At 37.8% G+C, this 23,547-nt stretch overlaps 1 protein-coding gene across 2 annotated transcripts; it reads left to right on the top strand.

The window, feature by feature from the left end:
- The first annotated feature begins 662 nt into the window (after positions 1 to 662).
- On the top strand, positions 663 to 9,013 carry LOC106415125 (separase-like). 2 transcript variants are annotated; one of them, XM_048754567.1, is made up of 23 exons: positions 663 to 1,405; positions 1,655 to 2,062; positions 2,157 to 2,273; positions 2,363 to 2,650; positions 2,719 to 2,835; positions 2,985 to 3,296; positions 3,374 to 3,472; positions 3,580 to 3,702; positions 3,819 to 4,154; positions 4,230 to 4,319; positions 4,453 to 4,692; positions 4,781 to 4,904; positions 4,991 to 5,587; positions 5,784 to 6,009; positions 6,095 to 6,197; positions 6,283 to 6,468; positions 6,598 to 6,623; positions 6,712 to 6,944; positions 7,039 to 7,228; positions 7,348 to 7,744; positions 7,967 to 8,191; positions 8,266 to 8,362; positions 8,470 to 9,013. In XM_048754567.1, the coding sequence occupies exons 1-23, from the start codon at positions 863 to 865 to the stop codon at positions 8,901 to 8,903; spliced, it is 5,511 nt and encodes a 1,836-aa protein (XP_048610524.1). In that variant the 5' UTR covers positions 663 to 862; the 3' UTR covers positions 8,904 to 9,013. The 2 variants fall into 2 exon arrangements, with proteins under 2 accessions (XP_048610524.1, XP_048610523.1); XM_048754566.1 differs by having other exon boundaries at positions 7,036 to 7,228.
- The last annotated feature ends 14,534 nt before the right edge of the window (positions 9,014 to 23,547 follow it).

The following is a 23,547-nucleotide window of genomic DNA, read 5'->3' as shown; positions in this document are numbered from 1 at the left end:
AAAGCATCCAAGATATATAAGATACTTTTAAGTTATCCAAAATACTTGAAAATATATACAAATAGTTAAAAATAAATGTCTAAATAACTAAAGTATAGTCAAAACACTAATAATACTTAAAATATATATCGATTATGTATTCAACTATTGAAACAAAACTAATAAACATGTTAAGTTTAAGTATTTTGACATATGTTATTCAAATTTATATGTAATATGTTTTTTTTGTATAGATTTTGAGAAATTTAAAGTATATAATAAATTTTAAAACTTTAAAAATAATTTAAATGGGTTATCCGAACCCTTACCGAACCCGTAAAGATCCAAACCGAACCCAAACCAAATTTTAGAAATATCCGAATGGGTCTGACCCCGAAAATCCGAAACTCGAATAGACCCGAACCAAACCCGAATGGATACTCGAACGCCCACCTCTAAATTAGAGAATTTTGAAGCTTATCTAAATAAAAGTGATTTTATTTTGAAATTTTTTTTTTTTTTAATTAAAAAAAAACTATGTAAAACGAAAAAATTACCTCCTAAAAGTCACTTTAAAGATTTTCTTATTACGCAGCAAAAGTCGCATTGTACTTTTGAGACGCATTTTATTGTGTACGAAAGACATTAGTATCCTCTACCAAAGACAGAACCAGCTTTCTAGTTAACATTGACTTATTCAAAACAAAACGTGGCTCGACTTATCCTCTTTTTTCTTCCCCCACGACTCCCTACTGAGAAAACCCTAACATCCCCTTTGTTTCCAATAGACGACTGTTACTGGTGCGTATCAGAATTCTTTTAAGGTTTAAGATCTCTTTCCCTGGGGACAAAAAAGCCCTCATTTGTCCTCTACCTCTCCCCGATGACTAGCCACGGGAGTTCCATGGATTGGCTCAGACTTATCATCACCGTTAGTAATAGAGGCGGGTTTAAAGCCGTTTCTGAGAATGCTGCATGGGATAAAGTTGGTCAGGAGTCTGGATTAGGGCTTGGTGCGAAATTGATCTATGTCAAGTATCTCGCCGCACTTGCTCGATGGTTGAACAGTGATTCTAGCCCGGGGTTGCCTGGAACCTCAAAGGATCTGATTGCTAGGCTTAGAGACTTTGTATCTCAAGCCAAGAGCAACTATGAGTTGAGGAAAGTAGGAGCAGAGTTCAAGTGGTTGCTTGAGAAAGTTGACAAGGATCACTCTTCGCCTGGGAAGATGAAACGGGAATGTTCTGTAGAGACTTTAAAATGGTTAAGCGAGGCTGCTAAGGATCCATGTGACACATCTAATGCTTCTTTGCCGGATAGATCAAAGTGGGATTCTTATGGAAGTGAAGAGCCTTGGAAACAGCTTCTTCTGTTTAGGGCCTCAAGAACAAACACTACTGATTCGGCTTGTGAAAAGACTTGGCAGGTGGGTGTGTATATTTATTTGAAATCATGAATTGCATGTGTCTTAAAGCATTTTAAGTAGTCGCTAGTAGCAGCTTAGGAAATGTTATTGCTAAGAACATTCTCTATGCTGTCCCACTACACAGAGGTTGTCCATCGTGTGTGATTGAAACAGAGTCTAATCTCCTATGGTGATTGTAACTATGTCCTCTCTGATCTAACTATTGTTGTTCCATTCCAAGTCTTGATCATTTGCTTGCGTTTGTTTCAGAAAATCCAGAAGATGCATCCATCTTTGTATCGGGATAGTGCTGGGCCTAGTTACAATCTAAGAGAGAGACTCAGTAGTCAGTTTAACGAGAGGAAAGCTGGGAAGGATGAATCATGTGGTCTACTTTGTTCAGAGTTTCAAGCTCAAGTACCTGACTGGTCTCTCATCGCCTCTGAAAGCGATTCAAAGTGGTTCGACACTCTGATGCCGCCACTTAACAAAGAACAAAACAATAATAATCGTCTTACTGAAAGAGATCCTATTGGAAATGGTGACAGCAATAAAATGCTCACAATGCTGGTCTCAGCTATGGGAGAGTGTGCACTCTCGATCCTTAGAGAACCAGCAGTGCCGCAGCATTTTCTCGATGGGGATTCACTGCATGACTTCTGCATCTCTGCACTGAAGGTTAAATGCTTACCTGTGGATTTTATTTAGACTCTTCTTTTTGTAAGGTCGTAGTTCTTGGCAAACTAACCATCTCAAGGTTTTCCATGTTTAGATCATTTCCTGCCTAGTTGAGGATGTAATTGCTAGTCCGTGGATTTCACCTCCAGAGCTCATACATCTATGTGCTTCATTTCCTGAAACTGGTGACAATATAAAGCATTCTAAAAAGGTTGCATCCGTGAGCTCTAAATTTTCATTTTATTACAAGTTTTTTGCAGTCTAGTCTATTTTCTCAATATTGATGGTTGTACTTTGCAGGTTTCCATAGCGTTCGAGTTATGTATTAGAACCGTGTGGAATTGTGTTAGACTCATCTGTCTGAAATTTGAGTCTAACTCATCTGAGGATTTTGTGTCCGAAAAAGCAGTTACTGATTTTGTGAGCGAGGCATGTCGCAAATCTGCATACTATCTGGATGTTCTCGAGCAATATGGAGAGTTAAAAATTGAGGAGCTTGTTTTTTTTATTCTAGAAACTTGGTCTTTAGCTAAAAAACTCATCGCAAGTTTACCAGACCTTACACCAATAATACAACAGTGGGTTAAGGTAACTTTATGCTTCAGCGTTTTCCGCTTGCTTTCTAATTCACGCTTCTAATTGCATTTTATCATCAGATACAACACAAGCGTCATAAGAGTCCTGATCTGGCTGACTCATGTACACTCTTTCACTCCTTGCTGCTATCTTCTCAGAAGATTTCGAAAATAGTGACTGGAAATATCTTGGAGCAGGTTGGGATCCTACCAATTACTTAATTTATGCAATAGATTTCCAAAGCAATAAGTGACATGTTACCTTGCATTCTAGTTTACTTGTTATATATATCTGTTGTTGTCATTTACAAATAAAATGAACTTATATTCTTACATCACACGTGTAGGAGATTCTTGCTTATGAGGAGTTCGTTCCTGTGTGCTCAAAATTATGTCGCGCAAATCAGATAAAAATTGCTGATATCCTTTTGAAAGATGTTATCATCACAAAAGATCTATTCTTGGAGAGAGCAAGAGTTTTAACATGGAAAGCAAGGATTGCTAGAGCTGAACAAGAGCGTGTTGAAAAAGAGTGTGTTAAACAAGAGGGTGCTAAACAAGAGCCTGTTGAACAAGAGCCTGTTAAACAAGCACGTGTTGAAAAAGAGCTTTTTGAACAAGATTGTGTTCGTCATTTATCAGAAGGAATATCTAATTTGGTAATTTATTTACTATGTTTAACAGCTTAACTACCGTTCAATTCTTTTTGTGAATGATTTCTTTGTCATTGACACAGGAAAGCATATCTAATGAGGGCCATGAGACTTGTTTCCAACTAACTATTATATATTTCTTAAGAGCGTTATACTTCCAAGAAACTAAACCAGAGTCCAAGGTAACATCATTGAGTTACGTCAATTTTGTTTATTTATTTATGTTTGGTCGCTAATGTCTATAATTGTGTGCTATTTTCTTTACTTCTAATCCTACTTTTATGTGCAGCAAATTTTCGAAGACATTAACAAATCATTGAATCTATGTGTATGGATTCAGTCTGGTGAGACTATGCCCCTGGAAAACGTGATTCCTCTACTGTTCAATGTAATTGATTTGGTCTCAATAAAGGTATATTTTGTAATTTTATCATATTAAAATTTATTCTCTTGGGATATACCTCCATTCATTCTGATTGTTTTACAATTTTTCTAGCCTTTAATACTTCTATTTTCCTCCAATTTTAGGGTTGGATAGAGCTCCATCAACGGATATACGACTTGATGTTTAGAATATTTAAAGGGAGAAATGTCAGATTGAAGGATGCTTTGGCAATGTTGTGGGATTGTAGACGGCTAAGTCATGCGTTATGTCCTTCTCCAATAGATGATGCTGTCATCACGGGATTATCATGCTACTTTGATGAAATATCAGAGTCAACAGATTTCTGGAAAAGTTGCTTGCAGTTTTCAAAAGCAAAATCAATTGGGTTCGAGCTGAGCATACATGAGTCAGACATCACAATAGTTGAGATTAAACGCACAGCTTCCAAACTAGACACAACTTCCAAACCAGTCTCAAGTGTAAGAAATAGATGTATCTATTATTTTCTTCTAAATTATACTGTTTGGCTAAAATGTGATGATTTTGTCTCCCAGGATCCACTTCCCTGTTTCTCGTCTTTTGTTGCTGCATCTCTATATTATGATCTCTGTGAAAGAGAATTGTCATGTGGTAATTTATACAAGGTAAGATAGTTTTTGAATCATGAGAGTCTTACTAGTATATACTATATAGCAACTGATTGTAGTTTTTTCTTGATACTTTATGAAAGTTTGTTTTTTAATATCAAGATTATTAATTATCTCCCTTTTTTTATAGGCTCTCTCTTATGCTACGGAAGCACAAAGGATTCGAAATTTTCTTCTAAGAAAATGGTTTAGATTTAGTGGGAAAACTACACAGACAGTAGAAATAATGACTTTCGACTTTAAGAAGTTTGAAGTTTCAAGTCTTAGAGATACCGATTCATGGCCATGTGGAACTTTTCTCTGGGATATTAGCCGCTGCTACTTAAGCCCTTGGATTTTGCTCCAATGTTGTTTGGAAAGTGTTCTTCAGGTCTTGTTTTTTTTCAAAAAAAAAACTTCCTTGGCAGTTGCTTGGACTGTCACTATTTCTGCATTGTTAATCTATTTTAAAAATGCAGCTTGGTGGTATTTGGGAGCTTATGGGGGAAAGAGATAGGGCTGGAAACTTGCTATCTTGGGGAAAAACTGTTTCATCTATTCAGAGCCTACAACCTTTTGTCCTTGCATTTTCTCTTGCTTTGGGTATGAAGCTTCATTAATTTTTTTCTGCAATTTGTCTTTTTTCCTTAGGCCATGAAAGCCACTTATTTGTTTTTTCTGTCCACTAGGGAATCTCTACAATAAAATGCAGTGTAGGGATCTAGCAGAAAAGGAGCTCCAGAATGCGAAAAAGCTGCTAACAGATAGTCAAAAAAATTTTCCTTGCCGAAACTGCAAGCTGATGTTAGAGGTTACGTTGGATAAGCAATTTGGAGACTTGTCTCAAAGACAATCTGAGAGTCTGTATAGTGCAGCCTTACAAAAAATATGCTGCCCAGCTTGGAAAGGATGCATTAATCAAACAGCCGAGGTAGAGAAACCAAGAGACTCGAAAATGAGGCGTGGAGGAGGTGCTCTAATTGTGCATGCTTGCGAGATGAAGGAGCAGCCTATTATAAGGTTGACTCGCTCAATGAGTCGATCACTTGAAGAACGACCTCAAAACTTTCCTGCTAAGAAGTGTAGATTCATTGATGAATCTGATATCTGTGATGCAAAGGGGTTGATGCGGGACACTAAAAACAGAATCTGCGTTTGCATCAATAGAATAAGCCAGCAGCACCTCTCTAACGAAGTTACAAGATCTGGATTGCCGAATAACTTTATAAGTTTGAAATGGCAATTTTACCAAAGGAGGCTTGCGTGCACGGTTCTTGTCAGCCTTGGTATGCCCTTATCCCTTATAATATTCTATTTTTATACTTTTTAAAATGCATGTCCTTAGAAATTAAAAATTTCGGCCTAAAATTACTTTCTTTTCTCGGCTATGTCTTTTTTCCAACAAAGAACGGATTACATGCACAGATTAATGTTCGACTAGAATATTGGTTGTTCTAAGAGCTAAACCGATTTTCATTTCAGGAAAATGTTTGGCTAAATCTGGAAAGGTTCATCAAGCACATGGGGCAATTTTGCATAGCATCGCTGCTTTGTATAACAGTACCGTATCCATCCTCAGCTCACCTTCTTCTCGCAGTCCATTGCTGGATTTTATTGGGAAGGAAATCAAAGGAGATGTATTTGGTCTTGATCGTGCAAGAATATTATACAACTTGTGCAAGTTGAGTCTTCAAACTTACCACTCCAGGTTCGTCATATTGGTTAATATACAAATTTAATAAAATGCCAATTTGTAAATTTCACCAGACATCACTGATCACTACTTTGTATAGGTCTGTTTTATGTGATTTATCACATATTCCATATCAGACGCTGGTTTCATTGTTAACGTTGGCATTTGTACTTAGCAGAGAGGATCCGATACTCTGTCGAAAGGTGAAGCTTTTTCTTCTTCTTATGTTTATGTTTTGATAGTGATTTAGCATATATTAAAAAGAGACTGGCTGATGTACAACAACAGATTTCAAGGTTGCTTGCTGTGTTATACTTGGTCTCTTCTATAGGGTCTGAGTTCTCACTCCCCTGTGACGGGGAGCTTTCTTTAAGTCATTGGGTTACATATTATCATCAAGCCTCTCTTGGTGCTAATAGCAACTACCACTTCTTGTCAAAATTTATGAAATCAGGACGCAACTCAGATAAAGAGGTTGGTAAACAAAACTAATTTCCTACGATCTGTTTTACTGGTTATGTTTGTTGTATCTTAATATGTGTATCCCTTGTTAGTTTTGCTTAATAAGATAAGTTGCACTGACCAAAACATTCTGATCTGCAGGCTTCTGAAGAATTCGACTTTCTCAGGTCTTAAAGCTAGAAAACATGGATTAAAGTTGGATTTATTTGTTTTTTTTTTCTTACTGAGTCCATTGTCTTTTACCTGACACTGCAGGCTTGCTCCCAAAAGCACCGACGGTCTTGTTAAGTTTGCAAAAAACTTTTTCAATGGTCTACCAGAAACGACAGCCATCTGCATTAGCGTGCTTGGAGGCACACTGAGTAAATTGTTGCAGGAGTTATTGAAAAGCCCCCAAGTTTGTGGGTGGCTGCTCTTGTCACGGTTGAGCTCAAAGAGTCAGCAGCCTTTAGCTGTACTTCTGCCAATTTATTCTTCACTTGGAGAAGGTAAAATTTATACTATCCATTGGTTGATCAAGGGGGATTTCCTTTCTGTCATTGTTACTTGATAGCATAAATAATTTTACCAACACCGAAGCAGGTGGGATTGAAAAGATGGATAAAAGATGGGATTCTCCATGGGGTTCCACAGTGGTGGATGTTGTCGCTCCAGCATTTCGATTAATATTGAAGGAGTACAACTTTACTGGTTCTCAGGTTCCTATGGAAGATGAAAAATTGAGGTGGAAGGAGATAGACGAACTTGAACTTCGTCTTAATAAATTGCTAAGGTACACATTCCATGCGGAGGTGATGCATATAGTGAACACACTTATAGTTGCACAATTCGGGACTACAGCATATTTCTATTTTTAAAAGAAGCGTGTTGTATTATTGTTATTATATACAGAAACCTTGAAGACACCTGGTTGGGTCCCTGGAGGCATCTGCTTTTGGGAGAGTCTTCAAATAGTAAATCGCATGAGTCCACGCAAAAGAAGCTGGTTGAAGAGCTAAGGGCCAAATGTAATATGGAAGTAAATGAGACACTTCTAAAGGTTTTCCTTGGAAATGACACAGCCAAGGACGGCGACTCATGGATATCTCAGCTTTGTTCAAAGAATGGTTGCTGCATAGGAGGTCATCCAAGTGACCATATTGATGAAGAAAATGGAAGCAGTATATCTGATGACCTTCGAAGTAGGTACCGGCTAGCCTTACAACTGATACGGGACTCAGGGATCAAGCTAGAGGATTATAATGAGAAGAGAGAACCGATAATACTTGTGTTGGATCATGAGATTCAGGATGTGCATTGTTAGAATAGAGTTTTCTTCTTAAATACAACATAGGAAAGATATAATCTTGCTCATTGATTCTAAACCCTTGTTAGCTTTTACGAGTATTAAAATTAAAGGAGAGAATATTAGAATATCATATGGTACTGTCTGATTGTATTCAATGTTATTTGTGATTAATTGATGTGTAACATGTTGTATTCTCTGAAACACACTTGTTCTGTATAATAGATGCTTCCATGGGAGAACATTCCAACATTGAGAAGACAAGAAGTATACCGTATGCCTTCTGTGGGTAGTATATCAGCAGTGCTTAAGAAAAGCTGTTACCGAGAAGATCCTTCTCCCTTCCTTGTGATCGATCCTCGAGATTCTTGTTATCTATTAGATCCGAAATATAATTGCAAAACATTGCAAACCGTGCTTGAAGGATTGTCCGAGATTAAGGAAATCAAGGTAACACATATATTAAAATAAACTGATATAATTCGTCTGTCTTGGTTGTTACCGATCATATTTGTTTTATACAGGTAGAAGCTGGATTAGAGCCACCTGCTCCTTCTGCTCAGGAGCTAAATGATGCGTTGGGAAATCGTGATCTTTTCCTATATCATGGGCATGGTTCTGGTATGGTGGTCCTTTCCCTTACATAATACACCTATAAGAAAAAAGTTCAAATTACTGATTCGAGCCATGCAATGGGGGGGGGGGGGGGGGGGGGGGTGGTGGTGCAGGAGATCAATATATTCCCATGCGGAAAGTAGAGAATATGAACAAATGTTCTGCAGCTTTTCTTATGGGATGCTGCAGCGGTTTGCCATATAGAGGAGGCAGATATGTACCAAAAAGTGTTCCGATATCTTTCCTGCTAGCCGGTTCCCCTGTCATTGTGGCAACCTTGTGGGATGTACCACAAGATATTAGCCAGTTTGTGAAGGCAATGTTAGAAAGTTTCTGGAGAGAGAGGAGTGATGATGTTAAACCAGAGAGAATTGGGTCGCTCATGGCTGATGCACGTTATGCCTGCGCTCAGCAATTCTTGACAGGGGCTGCCATCGTGTGTTATGGTGTCCCAACTGCTATCACAACAAAGAGGAAGAAAAAAAAATACTTGAAGCCAATGTTTGAAATTTGTTTTGATATACTAGGAGGGCATTCAAAATATTGATGATTTAGAAGATTTTTCTTCCTTATTTTTGTGTTTCAACTTAATATTGAATTCAAACCACGTATTTCTCTTCATATGACTGATATCATGAAAAGAATTGTTGACGTCCATTGAAGAGAAATGATGAATCAACTAATGTGATTTCTATTCAAGATTCATATGTGAAATCCAACTACTCCCAATCAACTGTTCTTTCACGTCCACAAAAAATTCCTTCACGCGATTGTGTATGACTAAAAATAACAAAAGACATGGTTTGGTCTGGTTACTACTGTGACTTTCGTAATCATACACCATGTGTATGTCTTGGAATCATTGGTGTTGAGGAACCAAGATACAAATGGTTTGATGTCAAACCATAAAAGTGAGTTTGACTCTTCTCTCTAATCTGTCAGTCGGTACACTTACATCTTGCCCTTAAGTTAACTCGACACATGTTATATTTGTTCAAGCAAGGTAGAGTGACCAAGGATGTCATGAAAGCAGTGAAGACTCAAAAGCAGGACATACCGAATTTCAGAATTGATAAAACCTCTATTCTCCATGTTCTACTTGGAAATGTCACATCCCTTCCAAAAAGACGTATTGTTGATCTGAATTTTCATTAGCTTTGTTCTTAACAAGATCATTTTCATGAAACAAACTCCACTAACACTACACCAAAAATTGGTGGCAAATCCGTACTTGTCTTTACTGCAAGAAAAGATAAGTTTTTTGTTTTTTTTTTTCTTTAAAGTTTGTGCGTAATGAATGATTTATGATTCACTGTCCACGGTTAATCGTCCACGATTTCCAGTTCACGATTAAGTTCGCTGAATACGCTTCGTACTGTCCGCGATTCACTGTCCGTAGCAAAACTGTCCACGATTCACTGTCCATGATTAATTTTACTCTATCCTCCATGATTCACTGTCCAGGATTCATTCCACTATTCACTACTGACGATTCATTCCACCATCTATGATTTATTGTCCACAGTTCATCTCACTATCTATGATTCATTGTCCACCGTTCATTTCACTTATCTATGCTTCAATGTCATATACGAAGTCTGATATGAAGAAGATGAACAGTAATGCAACACGTGTCGTGTTTAGATTTGTCTAAAAGAATTATTTTTTATTTTTCTCATATATTTTTCAATATAGATCGGAATTGTGTAACTTTTATGTCCATGAGTAGCTGTTGAAATTATCTTTCATTGGACATATTGACCGCAGAATTAAGACACATACTTAGAGAGATATTAGGATTGTATATTTTAATCAAATAATAAGTTTTATATGCTTCATAATAATAATAGATTCATTTTATCAAGTTCATGAAGAATATAGATTAATTTTGATAAAAATATACTATGAGAAATTAAATTAATTAAGTATTAATTTAACTAGAGATTTTTCCGGCTACGTCCGGGGTATTCGTATAGTTTTTAATTAACTTAAAAAGTTGACACTTATAAATGACCATATTTCGTGAATATATAATACAATCGATTTTAAACTATTAAATTGGTAGAAATTTTAAAATTTGTTTGTATTTATTTATCGATTTGTGTCTAACAAATTTAAAATAATTTGAACTCACAATTTGTTGTTTCTTATTACTGGAAATCATATATAGGATGATAAGTAGGATGAGTAAAAACTAACTAAACCTAGTTATGATTTAAATACATTTTTTAGTTTTGTATAAAACAATTGTAAAATTTACAATTCGTTCAAACTTTATTTGACTTTAAAATCACTGAGTTCTTTCTTTTTGTCATCAATTTAATAGACTCAACTTTTTTTTTAACACAACTTAACAGACTCAACTAATCATTGAATTATAATACCAACTTGGACAGTTTTATAATAGAAATAAAATTGAATCAAAATTGATCTGCACGTACAATAATTTCATTGTCCACACCAAACCAAACTATAGAACAAAGTTTTTACACAAATCTACCCGAACTTGATATTTAAATCATACAAACCAACAATGACTCTAAACTAAGAATTTTGGCCTCTTATCAAAAATCTAAGTCCTTTCTTTTATGGAACCTCATAAAATACATAAAAATAATCTTCCAATTGCACTTTTGATCATTACTCATCACAAATTTTTTTCATTGAATATTAGTGCATATGAAAACAGATAAAGAAAATAAAATTATTCATCCACATGTGTCAGGTAATTCCAAATACACAAAATTCCAGAACATAAAATTTCTAGAAACCTGCAAGATAATGTGATATCAGCTCTCAGTCATAAAATAAAGATAAGAACTATAAAAGCAACAAACATGCTGCTACTCCACAAAAATAATGATACCAAGTGGTCTAAAGTTGTCTTTCAATCACTACAACTAAACTGCATGGGAGCACAATCAAATGCTTGAAATTACCATGGTTTTATTTAAGATGCAGATCAACAGACTTTACTCTCTCAAATCTTTGAGCTAGTTTTTTCTGATTCAAAATAAAAAAAACATACATTGAATCATTAAAAACAGTGAAAACCATAGTGAATGATCTAAAATAAATCTCCAAAATACAACATGGATATAGTAAAGCAATACCTTTATCTCAAGTTTGATCGTGGTTTTGCGGATTATATTCTAAATATTTTTTTTCAAATTTTAAAAAGTAAAAGCTATTATAGTTTAATATATATTTTGAAACATAAACTTATAAAAAATAAACTTAATTTTCGTACTATTATTTTCCCATATTTTGAGAAAATATGTTCATATTTAATATTTAATATGTATATATATATATATATATTATCATTGAAATATAAGTCATGATCAAAATTCAAAATTTGTTGTCTCTTTAACATCCAAATATATACATATGGAATGTGAGCAAATTGAATAAAGACTTAACTAAATTTTGGTTAATGAAGATGTCTTTTATTTTACATATTTGGTTTCTCATAAAACTAATTTGTTGATCATAATTGATTTAAACATTTTTTTTTACTTAAGAATCACTGATTTGCCATTTTTAACTGACATTAATGTTTTTATTTAGGGTTTTAAAGAATCTTAAGAGGTTCTTAAAAAATATGAGTTGATTTTGGTTACAATGATAGTTTGATGATTGATGTCATTCTTAGACCAACCCTCATGCCATGAGAATTAGACAATCTCATACCTGAAACTGAAACCAAATAAGAGTAATGTACTTGTTTTAAATATGTTATTTATTTTTAAAGCTTTTTTTAACACAGTTTTTCATGATTTTCTTATTAGCTATATAACAATACTCACAACATACTGAAAACTTTAATCTATCTTTTTATAAGATCTACTATACTAAAAAATTTAAAACTTGCAACCAAGCAAGGACCACGGCCAAGCAGCCTTTAAGAACATTATTCTCAACAACAAATCTTCATGCAGCAACAGTTGCTCCTCCAGCTAAGAAGCTTGAATGTTCAAACGTACCTTCTTCTCCCCAACGTACAACACTGTCGATGTGTTGAGCACTAAATCCATTTGGAATCGCTATCTTCCATAGAAGAAGTTTAAAGCATTTCTCCACTGTTCTTGTAGAGAATTTCCCGTTTTCCACAGCAACCTTAGAAGCTTTCCTTTCCATATACACAAAGCATAAACATGACAACAAAAATAAATAGGTTTCAAATTTTTCAAAGCATGTAAAAGAAATAGATACTAACCGGACCAATGTGATTGGTGCACTGTTGCTGAAGTTTCAATTGAGGACACTTCTCCACAAGGTTTACTTCTTCTCCCTCGTCAATATCAAACCTGTAACATTTCAATCAAACACACATCAAAGTTTATTTTTCTTGATTCAGCTCAAACCTTTTGTCATAAATGAGGAAAAAGAGTTGATGAGAAGTAATTACCAGTAGAACTAAGGGTCTCTACCCTGACAGCGGAGCAACTTGTAGTAAAAATAATTATTGTGTCCGTACCAATGTCTAAGGGTCAATATGTTGCAAAAAAGTGCATAAACCAAGATCAGATTAGGCTCAATCCAAAACGTAGAATTAAAAAAAGGAAACCGAAACTGAGATTAGTCTCTCTATAACTGACAGCCTCAAGCGAGTGTTGTAAAGCAAGCTTTTGTGCCTTTCCATTCTTTGACAAACCTTTGTCAAACTTAGCAGCTCTTGTCCAAGATCTAGGCCACCTGAATTCGCGATTTCATGTTTCTCAATATCCAAGAATGATATACAACTTCTCTTCAGCTCACCTAAATCTAAGAGCTTCCTGTGATGGAAACAACGATACAACATTAGATTACCACAACATAATAACACACAAAAAAATTTGAGAACAAAATACTGACCAGATTTCCTCCACGAGCACTGCACAACCCGCAAGCTTTCACCTGGTACGAAAGCTTTTGTACATTTTCTGTAAATTAATAGCAGCTTTGTGTTTGGGGTTCCTCTGATCAAAAACTGAGTTTCTCTAACAAACTCGAGATTGTTTAACTCAAAGTCAACTCAAAGCCATTCTATCTTGTGTAATCTTCTTTCAAGACAGACATGTTAAGCGTGATCATTCTCTCCAGTTGCATCCATTTGAAGTGAACGGATTTCTTGACAACCATTTTACCACTTCAAGATCGTGGGCTCCCTCCTTGACATTTATAGTTTTCCATGCTTTGTCATCACTGATCTTATGGACTTAACCGGGAGTCTAGAGCAGCCTCCACGTCATCTTTCTCGGCGAAGAGACATGAGAATGATACCCCCATTCAACAGATCCCACTCAAAATAGAGATTCTGACCTGAAGTGAAACATCAAGAATTTGCTGTCTGACTCTTAGTCTCTTACATGTTTGTATATATATATATATATAACTCTACAGGTTTGGGCTTTATCGGACTATATGTCCCTTCCGGATTACTCCCCGAGTACATCAATATACCAAAACATGAACTTTCTGTTTTGGAAGAGAAAAGAGGTGGCTCCGCTGAGATCACTTGATACCTTCCCATGGATCTGTTGGTACATTTGGAAGGCGAGGAACGACAAACTCTTTAATGGTAAAGACGTATCTCCATTGGCTACTGATGTGCCGCAGTCCATGGATCATTACATGGAACCAGCTCAGCATGGAGTCCAGGACGTTTTGAACATTTCAACCGAGGTTCATGTTTTTCACCGTACCAGACTTGACTTGGATCATGCCAGACTTGACAAGGATCATACCAGACTTGACATGGATCATGCCAGACTTGACTTGGATCATGCCATACTTGACTTGGTTCATGAGATTTCACAAAATGATCGAGACTTCTCTCTTTTGGCTCGATTGGCTCATACCGCATGTACCAACGACCGTGCTGATGATCTCTCTACCTTGTTCGATCCGATCATGGACTTTTCCTTTGGAAATTTCTCTAAGGCAAGGATCCTTACGCTATTAGAAGACTTGGGCTTTGTTGGAACGCAACTTGTCCGATCAGAACGTCCTGCGGCCCTTGTTGATCGTCCCACCTATGTGCTGATCCTTACCGCTTTGGACTTAGCCGGTTCGGATGCATCTGGACAGAAGCCGAATAGTCACCTTGTCTAGTCTTATCTCTTTATTTTCGTATTAAGATCTACTTTTTCATTTAATTCCTAGATCTACAAAACTCTATAAGTATGAAACTCTTTTCATTTTAATAATAAGAAATCGATTTTGTCTAAAGTTTGAGTTAAACTCTTTGTTCTTCGTTTAAGAACTTGTTCTTAGTTTCTTGGTGAGTCATATCCAAGTAAAAACTTCCTCAAATCGTTGGACTTGTGAGTCATATCAAGCAACGACGAGAGATCCTTCACTTGGTGGTCTTGTGAGTCATATCAAGCACCATTTGGAGTCGGGAATATCGAAGGGTAATCCGCATCCTTCGTGAGACCCTTCAATCCATCTAGTTCTCCATATGGAGTTCATATCCAAATCTGATCCATTCGAGTGAGCCGATCTTAGGGTCCTTCAAGTGGTATCAGAGCCACTCGTTTGGTATCTTCTAAATCTTTCATCTTTCTCATCTTCCATTTCTTCATAAACACTCTTCATCTATCTATCTTGAATTCGGGCCCCTCATTACCATCCTCAGTCCATCAAAAAAAAAAAAAAGATCTATAAAAAAAAAATTTTGAAAAGTTTTTTTTTTCATTTGGGGATTGGTGGTGGAAGAGAAAGCATGCTGGCTGAGGAGAAATCCAGCCTTTGAGGTGGTTAAAACGGATTCCCAAAACTAAAAATCTTTTATCTTTCTCTCTTTCAAAATTCCCTTATGTTTGCTTGGATTTTGTCCATTGAGTTTCTTTGATTTGTTCTTCTTAGAACTTTGAGTGAAAACTTGTTGTGTGACCATCCAAATTCTGAGAGAAACACTTGAGTGGGTGAGATTAAACACTTGAGAGTGTAAGGTTTTATTTTCTAACTTTTGTGTTGAGATTTTCAGGTTATGATGTTTGATCTTCAAAGGAAAAGTAGCAAGGAGAAATTCCCACAACAAACTATCTCTCAATCTTCATTTAAATATTCTTTGAATAATTTTGATGAGTTTGTTAGTGTGCAGGATAGGCCAAAAGGTGCAATGAACCTTTCAAGTCGTCCCAAGGTGAAGCTGATCCAAAGAGGCGTTTTCTTCAGTTTGATGTCCAAGAGTTTTGTGATAACTTTGTGGAGGAAATGGTGAAAACCCTCAAGGACGTCAACCAGACCCATAAGAAGAGCACATCCACAAGTGCACCTGTAGCTGAGCCATCCTTATTCATCAGCAAGAATTTCAAAGGTAAATCTGAAACTCATGTTGAGGACTTGAAAGATTTTTCAGATTTTTTACCTACCTTTGATGAATATGATGAAGAACCAATTGAAAGCTTGATGATTTGTGAGAAAAATTGTTATCTTCCTTCTCTTGAACCTGAGTTTGTAACTGATATTGAACATGCTATTGTAGAACTAACCATTTTGCAACCGGAGCATCCGAGTAGTCTTGTTTTCTCTCCACAGGTTTTGGAGGAAGAGCCACTAGATTTACCACATCAAGGACCATGTCTTGACACTAGGATATTTTTTGATGAAGATCTAGATCCTATCTTTGATGAGGAGGACGAACCTGGTCCAGTCTTTGATGAAGAAGCAACAAACATCACATCCATCGCTATGGAGAGCCATCTTTGCTTTGATCCCGGCACAACTCCTGCCCCTTTGTCTTTTGAACTTCAAGCGCACTGTGAGCAATCTGATTTGCTTAATTCTCAGCCTGATATGTTTGTTAAGATCAGTTCTCTTGATGTGATTCGTTTTGGTCCTGAAAAGGTGAAAGATTTTTGTGTTTCAAAATCTGTTTTTGAAAGAATGAGTAATTCTTTTAAAATCTTTGAACCTGGTGAACTTCTTGATCAACCACGTTTTCAAAAAGACAACGGCATCAATTATGGAATAATCGTGAGTTTTGATCAGTTCTTAAAGCATAGCAAAGGCTTTGATCGTTTTGAAAAATCTCTTGAGCTTGATTTGAAACAAACTGATTTTTGTGCTAGAAAATCTTTTCATTCGTTTGTTTTCAAAAAGAATGGCTTTGATCTGAGTTCTTCTAAACATGCACTGATCACTGATGATTTGTTTCCATCCTCTTGGGCATTGGACGATTTCTTGATTAAAAAGATGCTGGAACAGAAATCACTTGAAACTGAAATTGATTTTTGTGATCTTGATTTTTGTGATTATGTTTTGCAGCTTGATCTCTTGAGTTCTGAAACTGATAAAACATGGCATTCTCTGAGATCAATTCTTGATAATTTTGTTGTTTTGAGCCTTGATGATATTGTGGTTTACAATCTTTGAAAAATATCTTGAGTCTTTGATAATTGATTCTCATTCTGAACTTAAGCTTGTGTGTTCAAATGTTGAGCAGAATATGCACGTCTTGAAAATAAATACTATTGTTGCATATCTTGATAAAATTCTGGTCTGTAATGTCTACTTTGATGTGCATCTTGACAAGCTGAAATGTTTTCTACTTGTTCTTGGAAAAGATATCTTGATTTTTGATTTGAACAAGTTTTTGTCTTGCACATTTGATCCTGGTCTTTTAGTGTTTGTTTTGAGTATCCAGGAAAGACAGGTTCAGCCTCTCAGAAATGAAAGCATTGACCGTGCCCAACAGCCTGAGATTTGGAGAAGCTTTGTTGTCCAAACCGGCTACCTTGGAGATGCCAGCGACATGGGTTCAGATCAAAACGGATATCTCAACATTCAGAAGGTCTTTTCTCATGAATCCAATTTCCCTGGAAAGCTAACTCACCAAGGATTCACTGAGGCTTGGAATCACATGAAAATCGTCACGGAGAAAGGAGGTATGAGTTTTCCAAACCGGAGGTTCTCCAGTCCGTCTATCTGCGAGTACCAGACTTCTAAAGGAGATTCAGGTCCAAGAAAGAAGTGGCCTGAGCCAAAACTGATCCTCAACGAACCAAAGGTGTTTCCTCAGTCAACCTCCTGTCCAAACCAAAAGCACTATTTGATGTGGTTTCTCTAGTTGTTTTGAATGAAGAGGATAAGGATGATCAGTTTCCAAGGAGAGCAAGCACTGGTGAATGCCTAAGGACTTGTGTTTGTGGAACATGGAACCGGACATACTTGAGGGAAACGAGTTCAAACCTCCGAGGAAGTTTCTGTCCAAACTTTTCATTCACTGAATTTTCCATGAATTTTAAATCCTTTGTATCTGATTTATTCCCTTTTGATACAGGTACAATGGATTTGAAGACAAATCCTTTTGAAGAGGGAGGGAATGATGTGCCGCAGTCCACGGATCATTACATGGAACCAGCTCAGCATGGAGTTCAGGACGTTCTGAACATTTCAACCGAGGTTCATGTTTTTCACCGTACCAGACTTGACTTGGATCATGTCAGACTTGACAAGGATCATACCAGACTTGACATGGATCATGCCAGACTTGACTTGGATCATGCCAGACTTGACTTGGTTCATGAGGTTTCATAAAATGATCGATACTTCTTTTGGCTCGATTGGCTCGTACCGCATGTACCGACGACCGTGCTGATGATCTCTCTACCTTGTTCGATCTGATCATGTACTTTTCCTTTGGAAATTTCTCTAATGCAAGGATCCTTAAGCTATCAGAAGACTTGGGTTTTGTTGGAACGCAACTTGTCCGATCAGAACGTCCCGCGGCCCTTGCTGATCGTACCGCCTATGTGCTGATCCTTACCGCTTTGGGCTTAGCCGGTTCGGATGCATCTGGACAGAAGCCGAACAGTCACCTTGTCTAGTTTTATCTCTTTATTTTCGTATTAAGATCTACTTTTTCATTTAATTCCTAGATCTACAAAACTCTATAAGTATGAAACTTTTTTCATTTTAATAATAAGAAATCGATTTTGTCTAAAGTTTGAGTTAAACTCTTTGTTCTTCGTTTAAGAACTTGTTCTTAGTTTCTTGGTGAGTCATATCCAAGTAAACACTTCCTCAAATCGTTGGACTTGTGAGTCATATCAAGCAACGACGAAAGATCCTTCACTTGGTGGTCTTGTCAGTCATATCAAGCACCATTTGGAGTCGAGAATATCGAAGGCCAATCCGCATCCTTCGTGAGACCCTTCAATCCATCTAGTTCTCCATCTGGAGTTCATATCCAAATCTGATCCGTTCGAGTGAGCCGATCTTAGGGTCCTTCAGCTACTCTCCAACATGCGTCTCTCGAGGCAGAATGTTGGAAGAAGGCTAATGAAAAGGAGGAAACAAATGAGGATCATGATGATCCCCTTCCTACAGAGGTTGAGATAGGGCCTCTTTGGATACCTCGAATCCCTACCTGTCAAATTGATGCATCATGGATCAATAATGGCAGCGTTAGTGGCCTAGAGTGGAGTCTTAAGGATGAAATGGGCTCGGAGTACTTTGGATTACGAGCGTGTAACCGGAACCTCTCGGCTTTGCATGCTGAGATGGAAGGTTTATTTTGGGCAGCCTCATGTATGGGAGACAGAAGAATAACCTCGATACAAAGAACGCATCTTTTCCCTCTGCATCAAGTCGGTATATGGGAAAAGGGGCCCTACCATTCTCATCAACATGAAGTTCTGAACGAGCACATATATCGACTAAATCCAGTCTAGACTTCAAATTATCCTTTGTTTTACCTTGAACATTAAGGATCGTGTTCATGAGATTGTCAAAAAAGTTCTTCTCAATATGCATGACATCTAAATTATGCCTTAGCAGATGATCCTCCCAGTATGGCAGATCCCAGAAAATACTTTTTTGTGCCAGTTATGTAGTTCTCCAACAGCATCTACCGGAAAACGCTCATGTCCACCGACGTCTGGCGTCCTTTCTGCACCAAAATCTCTTAGTTGTATCTTCAAATCTTTCCCACAAATTTCCGGAGGTGGACTGTCAAACACCCTCTTGTTCTTCGTAAACAAATTCCTACTCCTACGATATGGATGATCAGGTGGTAGGAATCTCCTGTGACAGTCAAACCAACACGTTTTCCTTCCGTGTTTTAGTTGGAAAACATCAGTGTTATCTTGACAATATGGACATGATAGCCTTCCATGCGTTGTCCATCCACACAACATACCATATGCTGGAAAATCACTTATTGTCCACATTAGTACTGCCCGCATTTGAAAGTTTTCTTTACACGAAACATCGTATGTTTCAGCACCTTGAGCCCATAGTTGTTGCAACTCATATATTAGTGGCTGAAGAAACACATCAAGTGATCTCTTAGGATGCTCTGGTCCGGGAACGAGAATCGAGAGAAACAAAAACTCTCGTCGCAAGCACAAGTTTGGGGGTAGGTTGTATGGTGTAAGAATGACGGGCCATGGAGAATACTGTCTTCCACTCTTGCCAAACGGACTGAAACCATCAGTACATAATCCAAGGTAGACATTTCTTCTCTCATACGCAAAGTCGGGATACTTTGATTGGAAATGCTTCCACGCTTTTGCATCTGAAGGATGTCTGATCTCACCATCTGTGTAGTGCTCCGCATGTCATCTCATTGGTTGCGTTGTGCGTTCAGACAGATACAACCTCTGCAACCTTTCCGTCAAAGGTAAATACCACATCCTTTTATATGGCACTGGAACTCTTCCACTCATATCTTTATAACGAGGCTTTCCACAAAATTTGCATGTAACCCGCTGTTCATCCGCCCTCCAATAAATCATGCAGTTGTCGCTGCATACATCTATTACCTGATACGATAAACCAAGACCAGCTACGAGTTTCTGAACCTCGTAGTATGAACCATGAGCTACATTATCCTCGGGTAGAATACCTTTTACAAAATCAGCAATCGCATCCACACAGTCTTCAGCCAAATTATAATCTGTTTTAATGCCCATCAATCTTGTAGCAGATGATAAAGCTGAATGACCATCTCTGCAACCTTCGTACAATGTTTGCTTTCCAGCATCCAACATATCATAAAATCTCTTAGCTTCTGCATTGGGTAAATCTTCCCCTCTAAAATGATCATTTACCATCTGCTCAGTACCTACACCATAATCTACATCCGTTCTAATTGCTTCTTCTAATCTAACCGCTGGCTGACGTTCGCTAGTACTACCATGTTCATAATCAGTTTCCCCATGATGATACCAAATTTTGTAACTTCGTGTAAACCCACTCAAATATAGATGAGTCCAAACATCCCACTCTTTAATAACCTTTCTATTTTTACAATTAGAGCAAGGACATCTTAACATACCTGTTTTTGCTTCCGGTTGTCGGTGAACTAACCCCATGAATTCGGTTATACCTCGTTGGTATTCTTCGGTAAGCAATCTCGTGTTCGGATCCAAATGAGGTCGATCGATCCAAGAACGAAAATAATTTGAAGAAGACATATTTTTTATGAATAAAATTCGTGTGTAAATAGAGTAAGAGGGAGGATGAAGATATGGAGTGAATGAAGAGGAAGAGGAGTGCTTGTATTTATAGTTTAAATCATGCCGACAGACCGAGGAAATTCCGACGGAATTCCGACGGAAAAGGCTAGTTCGTCGGAATTTCCTCGGAATTTTGTAAAATCCCCCAACGGCTCTCCAACGGCTATAATATTTCCTCGAAATTCATCGGTTTTTTCCGAGGAACACATTTTTCCTCGGAATTTCCTCGGAATATTCCGACGGATTGATATTTCCTCGGAATTCCGTCGGTATATTCCGAGGAAATTCCGAGGAAACCCAATTTTGTGCTTCCTCGGAATTTCCTCGGAAATTCCTCGGGATATTCCGAGGATTTCATTTTCCGTCGAAATGTCCGTCAGAATACCGCTGTTTTCTTGTAGTGACAGACCAGCAAACTCTCGGATGTTTGAACTGCAACACAAGCTCCAGACTTTCACGAAAGCAGGCAAGACCATCGAGGTTTATCTTCAAGACATCAAGAAACTATGCGACCAGTTGGCGTCTATAGATAACCCCATCTCTGAGACTATGAAGATCTTCTCAGCTCTCAGAGGTCTCGGGCGTGACTATGAACCCATCAAGACGACCATTGAGAACGCTATGGATGTTGTTCCTGCTCCAACCTATGAAGATATTACCCAAAAACTCATAAGCTTCGACGACCGTCTTCAGAGCTACAACACCAATACCGAAGTCTCCCCTCACCTTGCCTTCTCATCTGTTCACACAAATCAGGAGAACGCATACTATGTGTCAAAGGGAAGAAACAACAGAGGGAGAAGCGGAGATTACCGTGGTAGAGGATCATTCTCCACTCGAGGTCGAGGTTTTCATCAGTAAATCTCGTCTCCTCGAAGCTCAAACTTAGAGGCACGTCCAGTTGGTCAGATCTGTGGCAAACCAGGCCATCTTGCACTCCGCTGTTGGCATAGGTTTGATCACATCTTCAATCAAGATGAGATTCCTCGCGCCCTTGCTGCCATGCGCATCACAGATGTTACAGACTCTGCTGGTTTAGAATGGTACTCTGACAGTAGTGCTACAGTTCACGTTACCAGTTCTCCTCGTCATCTGCAGCAGTCCCAGATATACTATGGGTCAGACACAGCTATGGTTGGTGATAGCAGCTTTCTCCCTATCTCTCACACTGGATCAGCCTCCATCGCAACGACCTCAGGTAACCTCCCTCTTACTGATGTGCTTGTGTGTCCTGGCATTGCAAAATCCTTGCTTTCTGTTTCAAAAGCTACAAAATATTATCCATGTTCGTTTAAATTTGATGATAATGGGGTGCGTGCTAAGGACAAGCGCACAAAGAGGTTGTTGATAAAGGGAAGCAACATTAAAGGGTTGTACCTGTTAGAGCCGTCTAAGTCAGCGTGCACCTTGATCTCCTCTAGACAACATTCAGCTTCGGATGAGGTTTTGCATAGGAGGCTGGGTCACCCGCATCATCAAGTTCTCCAACAGCTTTCTGCATTGAAGTTCATCTCAATAAATCGAAGTACCAAGCGGTTATGTGAGGGATGCCAGCTTGGGAAAAGCAGTAGATTACCTTTTTCATCTTCTAGTTTCTCAGCTTCAAGACCTCTAGAGCGTGTCCACTGTGATCTCTTGGGTCCTGCACCAGTAATGTCTGGTCAGGGGTTTAAATACTATGTAATTTTCATCGACCAATGGTCTTGCTTCTGTTGGTTTTACCCACTCAAGAATAAATCAGATTTCTACTCTATCTTCTCCAAATTTCAAAGTCTTGTCGAGAATCAACTGAGTTGCAAGATAGGGAACTTCCAGTGTGAGGGTGGTGGAGAGTTCATGAGTTCTAAATTTCTCGAACATCTTCAGAAGCATGGTATTGCACAACATGTCTCGTGTCCACATACGCCTCAGCAGAATGGCTTGACTGAGCGAAAGCATCGGCATGTCACAGAACTTGCTCTGTCAATGATGTTTGGAAGTAAGGTTCCTCAGAACTTTTGGGTTGAAGCGTTCTTCATGGCGAACTTTCTTATCAACCTGCTTCCCACCTCGTCCCTGGAAATTCAAGACAACAGTCCGTATCAGAAACTACATAGTAAAGCCCAGATTACTCTGCTCTACGCGTCTTTGGTTGTGCTTGCTTTCCTACTCTACGAGACTACACTGCTAATAAGTTCGATCCAATATCATTACTATGCGTCTTCTTAGGCTACAACATGAGATGCATGTTCAAAATGTTTTGATGTTTTTTTTTACAAAAGAAATGTCATTTTGAAATTCGATCTAAATAAACTATTCACAACAGCCTAGCTAGCGCTCTGATTACCATCGTAAGTTAATAACATTGGGTCACAAAGCGCAGATACGGATAAGTAAATTTGTGAGCGACGGGATATGTTAAGATTATATAGATCGGGAAGAAGAAATCATGAGTTTCAAGTTCTGTAGGTGTACAATATCAAATCTCTAAAACGTTGATAACAGAACATTAACATGTATACCTCGTAACTGTTGGACCATTATTTTCAAGATTGATTCTCATTATAGTTTTACACCAAAAAAAACTTGAACTAAAGAATACACATGATTGTGGAGTTCGTTGTTCATGGGATAAGAAGATCTATAGAGTTTTCTTAATTAGCTGTAAGATAAAAATAGAATGACCATAAAAAGCATCTACTCATAAAACTCTTTTTATCCACAAAAACGATTGAATACTAAAAATAAGCAAACCACGAC

This window comes from Brassica napus, chromosome C4, assembly GCF_020379485.1.
Source record: "Brassica napus cultivar Da-Ae chromosome C4, Da-Ae, whole genome shotgun sequence".
In the NCBI taxonomy this organism is placed as follows: Eukaryota; Viridiplantae; Streptophyta; class Magnoliopsida; order Brassicales; family Brassicaceae; genus Brassica; species Brassica napus.
Note: the sequence above shows the minus strand (reverse complement) of the source record. Positions and strands in the feature narration are given on the sequence as shown.